At 44.8% G+C, this 7494-nt stretch overlaps 1 protein-coding gene across 1 annotated transcript; it reads left to right on the forward strand.

The window, feature by feature from the left end:
- Positions 1–293: 293 nt before the first annotated feature.
- Positions 294–5081, forward strand: PSPH (phosphoserine phosphatase). The gene is made up of 5 exons (XM_005496690.4): positions 294–556; positions 1580–1714; positions 3188–3333; positions 4018–4166; positions 4895–5081. The coding sequence occupies exons 1-5, from the start codon at positions 336–338 to the stop codon at positions 5003–5005; spliced, it is 762 nt and encodes a 253-aa protein (XP_005496747.2). The 5' UTR covers positions 294–335; the 3' UTR covers positions 5006–5081.
- Positions 5082–7494: the final 2413 nt, after the last annotated feature.

Below are 7494 nucleotides of genomic sequence, written 5' to 3' on the forward strand. Positions count from 1 at the left end.
GTCCTGCAGCAACTGCTGTGAGAGATGAGAAACCAAGGTCCCCCTGAGCTGAACCAGAGCCCTGCAACCCCACAGAGCTCCTGGCAGCCTGGTGCCTCAGGCAGTGCCAAGGATTGCAACCTTGAACCCACGGAGGGGCTGAGGCAGCAGGCAACAAATCAGCAGCAGCCCAGGGCTCCACGGCCCACCTGGAGCACGAGGTGACCATCAGTAGGCAGCAACAGCAGGAGCAAATCAGCAGCTGGGGCACCTCCACCACCATTCCCCCCTCAGGGATAAAAGCCCTGAGCCGCCTGCGCTCGGCCCTTCTCGCCCGCGCCAGAGCAGCAGCACCAATGGCTCAGGAAACAGTGCACTACTCCCACTCAGAGAAAGATTTCATCTTGTCCCCTCACAGTAAGAAGGCTCCCAAAAGGATGGCATCCCTGATGGAGCTGAAGGAGATCTTCCGCAGCGCCGACGCCGTGTGCTTCGACGTGGACAGCACCGTCATCAGGGAGGAGGGCATCGACGAGCTGGCCAAGTTCTGCGGGGTCGGGGACGCCGTGGCAGAGATGTGAGTGGGGCTGGGGACCTCAAACAGGTCAGGAAGGCAGAGTGAGCCATAGCAGAGATGTGAGTGGGGCTGGGGAGCTCACACAGGGCCAGGCACAGTGAGCCATGGCTGGGGAGCTCACACAGGTCGGGAAAGCAGAGTGAGCCATGGCAGAGATGTGAATAAGGCTGGGGAGCTCACACAGGTCAGGCACAGTGAGCCATGGCTGGGGAGCTCACACAGGGCCAGGCAGGCAGAATGAGCCAGGGGTGATGGAGCTGTGAGCACGGATTGGTCTGTGAGCATGGATTTGTCCTTTGCAGTCATTTGGTTCTGTTGTAGATGGGTACAGTTTGTAAAGGGGTGGGGGTAATAAGTGCATGAGAATGGGGTAATAAGTGATGATGAAGATTGGGTAATAAGCAGGTAATAAGTGTATGAGGATGGGGTAATAAATGGATAATAAGTGGATGAAGATGGGGTAATAAGTGGAGTAATAAGTGGATGAGGATGGGGTAATAAGTGGATGAGGATAGGGTAATAAGGATGAGGTGACTTGGTTTGGTAATTGTGAGGCTGCCCAACAAAACTATTCTGGAATTAAATCCCTATTGGTAATTTTGAATTAAATCTCTATTGGTAATTTTGAATTAAATCTCTAGTAGTAATTTTGATAGACTAAGAGCAGCCCTCATCATTAAACTTGGCTAAGCACTACCAAAGCCTGAAAACCTTACCATGAGGTGGAGGAGAGGGGACAGCACTCCCAGCCCATGGCTGAGGCTGGGAAACAGCACAAGCTGAAGCTTTTAGGAAAAGCTCTGTTGGATTCAGCTCAGGAATGTGATTCCAGTCTGGCATCACAGAGGCAATGGAGCAAATTTTCTTTGCTCCACTGGTTCCCCCATGCATGGAGCTGTCCTGGCCACCAGTCTTTGGGGTTCAGGATATCCTGGCTCCCTGCCACTCCTCATTGTTGCTGTGCTGTTGGGAGCAGCCCCAGCTGGTGAAGGGTCCCTGATTTGGTGTCTGTGTGTCCCCCAGGACCCGCAGAGCCATGGGTGGCACTGTGACATTCAAGGCAGCTCTCACAGCACGGTTAGGTCTCATCAGGCCCTCCTATGAACAAGTGCAGAAATTAATATCTGACAACCCACCTCAGCTAACTCCAGGAATAAGGTAAGAAGAATTGAATTTTTATTTTTTTTTTTAAAGTGTTCAGGAAGCAGATGGAATAAATAAAGCAAATTCTGTGTCATTAGTGGTGCTGTAAGGCCACAGAGCTGGTTGGTGTTGCCTTTCCTGCCCCATCTCCGTGCTGGGTGTGTGCAGAGCTTGGATCAGGAGCCTGGCTCCATGGCTGGTGGTTAAACATCCATGGAAAAAGAAAAGATTCTTAGATATTAACTGGCACCTTGGCTGCCAAGCTCAGATCCTGGCTGGAGGATTAAATGGGCATGGAAAAGAATCTGTTCAACCTCTGGTTTTTCATGGGTGATGGGACTGGGAGGAGATTTAATACCTCCCTAAATTTGGTCTATTCTGCAACTCTGTTACCTCTCTCTGCTCAGTGCAGTTTGGGGGATCCATTGCTTAGGGCCCCATTCTGAAGTCCCTAAAAACATTAAAATTAAACACACATAAACATGTCTAACACACATAAATATGTGTATTCATTCATCCTGAGGTTTGGAATGAACATTAACTATTTAAGCTGAAAAGCTCTGGGGATTTTTTCCCCCTATTCAAATTGTTTCTATGCATTGAAAATAATTCCTTTACTACAAAATCTGACCATAGCTTCAAGTCTGAAATATTTTCAGCATATAAAAAGAGTTTTTGATGATCCTGTGCTTGTATTGTATCTTTTTTTTCTGTAGAAGACAGCTAGAGGTAGCTACAAAGAGAACATTGTTTCCTCAGGATCATGTGATTTTCCTTTTCATTCCTTTCCCTTTCTTCCTCCTTTTCATTCCTTCCCTTTCTTCCTCCTTTTCATTCCTTCCCTTTCTTCCTCCTTTTCATTCCTTCCCTTTCTTCCTCCTTTTCTGTGTCCTGCTTTAAGGCTCTGCTTTGCTTTTCAGTCTTTATTGTTTCTGCTGGTCCTGCCACCCCTTCCCCTTGCTGCAGGCTGATCTTCTGCCTCCAGAGCCAAAGCCCAAAACTCTGCACTGCCTTCAAGTCCTGCTGGCATTCCTGGAGTCACAAACTTCTTGTTTTGATTCCTTTTCTGTAGCTGGTGCCTTCTTCTAAAGATGGCATCAATGTCCAGCATCTGATGAACCAACTCTGAGCTAGCAAACATTTGCATTTTGCACTTTTCAGCCCGCTTAGCATTTTGGAGCAGTGGTTTTCTCTCACCCCTGCTTTTTGCTGCATTCCAGATGAGAAAAAAAAATTTTGAACTGGATTTGCTCTCACTTGTTCAAGGGAATTAATGTGAAGGTGGAAAGAAAAGAGTTTTGGGCAGTGTTTGTTTTTGAGGAGTGAAGTGATGGTTTTGTGCAGCTCTTGCCAGACACAGAGAGGGAAAAGCTTTGGGCAGCACAGCCCAAACTCAGCTGGAGTAGCACAAACACCCCAAACTCAGCTGGAATAGCACAAAGCCTGGCTCAGGGAGGGTTTATTTCACCTTTGCCTGTCTGTCCGCAGGGAGCTGGTGAGCAGACTCCACCAACGAGGGGTTCAGGTGTTCCTGGTCTCGGGGGGCTTTCAGAGCATTGTGGAACACGTGGCCCTGCAGCTGAACATCCCCACAGCAAACGTCTTTGCCAACAGGCTCAAATTCTACTTCAACGGTGAGAGCCCCCTCCAAATCCTCCCTCTGCTGATCAATGGCACTTTGCTGCTCCAGCTCCCAGATATTGGCCTGCAGGCACTGTCCTGTTATCAATCCATGGAGGAAAATTACAAAACCTTACCAAAAACCAGCTCAGGGCGTGCTCAGTGTAAGGAACAGAGCTGGAGTTACTTTTTAATTGCAAGCTGTGCCAAAGGTAAAACTGTGTGCAGCTGCTGAGAGCAGAGTTTCATTTTCTCCTCTCCTCCAAGTTAAGGAGTCCATGACCTGAGGTGCTCTCCCAGCCCTGCCTTTCAGGGGCTTTGGGCCCTGCAGCTGCTCTGGGTTTGAAGCTCTGTCCCAGCAGTTGTAGGTACTCAGGTTGTTCTTACTCAGGGTTTCCTACACTCTGCATCATCCTGGGATGTTCACACCAGAGTGGCTGGGAATGGATTGGTAGCACTGCCCACACTGGTTTTCCCTGAAAATGTCTCTGTTTTTCTTTGAAAAACTTAGATGAAATCCAAGCCTTAAACTTACCTTTGAATTACTGATTTGGGATGCTGTGCTGTGAGTTTTACAGAGCTGCATGCACTGAAATCAAGACCACAGAATTTTTCCTTCATTTACCAGAAAATATGGTAAATATATGTATATATATAAAATATCTGTATTTCCAACTTGTCCCTCCATTGTTTTCCAGGAGAATATGCAGGATTTGATGAAACACAACCAACAGCTGAATCAGGGGGGAAAGGAAAGGTTATCACTCATCTGAAAGAACAGTTCCATTTCAAGAAAGTGGTTATGATTGGAGATGGAGCTACAGACATGGAAGCCTGCCCTCCTGGAGTGAGTATCCCAGAAATCCTGAATTCCTTCTGAGCAAAATCCTTGGGGCAAAAAGAAGAGTGAGGTTTGGATTCTTTAATTAACAAATGACCAGAAAGATAACTTTATAAATGCTCATGTACTAGGGAAAGATTTGAATTCCACCTCTCCTTCAGCTCCTTTCCCCACACAAAATTCCCCCAATACCCCAAAAGTGCTCAGGATTTGTTTAATGCTTCTCACCTCAAGGCAAATAAAAAACCAGAAAAAAAGAAAAAAAAAGCTGCAGTGGAAATTTTAAACCCTGCACTTTCACTGCAGGGGGTTCTGTGAGATGTAGAAATGATGATTGCTCTGGTTAATGATTGAGGACAGGGTTAAAGTTTGCTTTTGGTATCTCTGAGATGAGGCAAACAGAGGTAAGACAAACAGGAGAGGGGTAATTGTGGGATGCTCATGCATGAGCCAATGTTTACCTGCTCTTGAATGGAATTGCATCACATTTACATCAGATTCTCAGTAAAATCTCAGTAAAATCTGAACAATCTGGAAGCTACAAGGCACTGAGGAAAACCCCAATAACCAAAATGCTGCAGAATGAATCGTTAATAAATCTGAAAAATGAACACGCAAAGGAAAACATGGTAGAGATTTTAAAATCCTATCTTAAAAGCAAACTTAATTACTGGGAAAAATTTAATTGCTCCTTCATGCAATAAGCCATGTGCCCATTCCTTGTGTTTCTCCAGGATTGCTTCATTGGATTTGGAGGCAATGTGGTCAGAAAGCAAGTGAAGGAGAAAGCCAAGTGGTACATCACCCACTTTGATGAACTGCTAAAGGAGCTGGAAGAGCGATAAATCCTCCTGTAAAATAATCTATTTAACACCTGTAAATCCATTATACAATGCCATTAAACATTTATTTGTTTGCAAACTTGTGGCCTGGAGTTTTTTAATGATTCTGGGGGTTGGGGATCTTCCACTGTGGTTCATGTGGCAAATGGCACCATGCTACTCAAATGGGTTGGAATGAAAATGGGGAATATTTTTAATAAAACTTTCCTATGGTGGAAGAAATAAATTATTTACTTCCAAGGGAAGACTAAACATAGAAAATAAAAAGTTAAAAATACCTGAAGAGATTATCTCTTGGTCAATATTGGGCATCTGTTGTTTCATCAGTAATGCTTTGCTTATTTTGGGTAACCTAAAAAGAACAAGGTCACAAACAAAAACTTTGCCTAATCAAGAATAATAACATTATTATTATTATTATTATTATTATTATTATTATTATTATTATTATTATTATTATTATTATTATTATTATTATTTCAGGCTGCAGTACCTTTTACTGCCACAAACAATAACTTTGCCTAACCAACAACAACAATAACAATAATAATGATGATGATGATTACAATATTAATAATGTAATTCAGGCTGCAGTTTGGCCATTACCTTTCACTGCACAGAATCCCAGCTGCAGGTAAGCAATGAACAGGTGGAAAACATCCCCAAATATCTCTGATTGCATTAAAATTATGGCCACAGAGCACCTGTGGTGTCATCTGTTACTCAACATCAGTTACTCAACCTGTCTGGGGCAGGAGCTGCAGGGAAATCTGAGATCCAATGTTCATCCCTGGCCAAGAAATATTTTCAGGTGAGGGACAGAGTGGTTCCCGTTCTTCATCAAAATATTCCAATCAAAGTCCAAATTGCTGATTTTGGGAAGTGGTCCCAGTGTTTGTGGAATGTTTTATTCATTTCCAACTCATCCCCAGCAGCTGTAATGGGATGGGAGTGAATTCATCAACGTTTAAAGGAAATTCTGGGAGACTTCATTCCCTTCCTCTGCCTCCAGTGTGGATTAACCACCCCAAACTCTGCCAGAGTTAAGCCTGACCTGTTCTAAAAACCCCTCTGAGCTCCAGCTGATGGATTCTGGTTTTTTAAGGAGTTTATTCAGTGTCTGATCCAGGAGAACACAGCTGGGAAATGCTGACAACTCTCCTGAGTGGGTTTTTCACATTGTGGGATTTTCATTTCCCTGACTTGTAAGAATCTCACCTGTGAGGATGTGAAAAGCTTTAGCAATGTTAAAATCCATCACACCTGCCCCTTCCTTCCATCCCCACCTCACACAGGAGAAAGATGGGTAAATATGACATGATTTAATATTGAAACATTTAATGACACATTAATATTGAAACATTTAATATCTGCTGAAGAGAAAGATGGGTAAATATGACATGATTTAATATTGAAACATTTCATGACATATTAATATTGAAACATTTAATATCTGCTGAGGTTTTTATTTCTAAGTGCTTACAAAGAGCCCCAGCATTTTTCCAGAAACTGAAGTGTGGCAATTCTCTTTCACCCCACCACAAATTGCAGAAACTGAAACAAGTGATGTCCCTACCCTCCAAAATTTCACGTTGTCTCATAATAATAACTTCTTTTCACAATTAGCACTGAATTTCTTTAATTTTTGATGATTAAACCACGAGACAGATGCTGTCCAATCATTAAAGCAGCAGCAGCAATTAAAGCAAGCCCTGGTTCTGTTCATTCTGTGGGGAGATGGGGACAGAGGAGTCACCACAGCCCACAGTGAGGGCTGCAGCTCTCAGAGAGGCTGAAAAATGATTTTGAAGTTACAACAGCATTTCAATAGCAGAGAAATTGAAGGGTTAAAAGAAAACAAATCCAGAACCAAACTTGGGATGGTTTTGGAGCAAGGCAGAGATGTGAGAGCCCAAAGAATCTGCAGAATCTTCAGCAAACCCCACAGAAACCAGCAGACAATGCCGGCAGTGCTCCCCACAACCTCTGGGAGTGCTGAGGATGGAAATGCTCCCTGAGGGAAATCCCAGCCAGCTCCCAGGGCAGCCCCAGGACAATCCTGCCTCTGTTCAGGCAGGGCTGCACCAGCACGGCACAGCTGAGGAGTTTCTGCTCCCACTTTTCCCCTGTGCAAATCCCACAGTCAGGAAGTGAAGGAGTTTATTTGCTGATTTTTATGGAATTAAAACCAGCAAACAAATAAGGAAATAAAAAGGAAATAAATCTGCCGTGGAGCTGATCAGCTGCAGGGCACTGGGGCACGGCTCAGGGCTCAGACAGAGCCCTGCAAATGAAGTTTAACATTCACAGCAGGAGCTGCTGCCACTCGGGGCTCTATGGAAACGCGGGGCAGTGCCAGGGATTTCACAACAGCTCTTTGGGTCACACTGCCTTGGAAAAAACACCCAAACGCCCCTTCCCCTTCCACTGGATGCTGACCTCTAGCCCAGGAGGCAGCAGGAGCTTTGCTGAGCTCAGGAGAGGCTCAGCTG

The sequence above is a fragment of the Zonotrichia albicollis genome, chromosome 22 (genome assembly GCF_047830755.1).
Source record: "Zonotrichia albicollis isolate bZonAlb1 chromosome 22, bZonAlb1.hap1, whole genome shotgun sequence".
Taxonomy (NCBI): Eukaryota; Metazoa; Chordata; class Aves; order Passeriformes; family Passerellidae; genus Zonotrichia; species Zonotrichia albicollis.

What these genes read in the sequence shown, in the direction of transcription:
- PSPH (XM_005496690.4), top strand. Translation starts at nt 336, where the DNA reads ATGGCTCAGGAAACAGTGCACTACTCCCACTCAGAGAAAGATTTCATC. An exon ending in GGGGACGCCGTGGCAGAGAT is followed by an intron (nt 557 to 1,579) that starts GTGAGTGGGGCT and finishes TGTGTCCCCCAG; the next exon opens with GACCCGCAGAGCCATGGGTG. An exon ending in TGGAAGCCTGCCCTCCTGGA is followed by an intron (nt 4,167 to 4,894) that starts GTGAGTATCCCA and finishes GTGTTTCTCCAG; the next exon opens with GATTGCTTCATTGGATTTGG.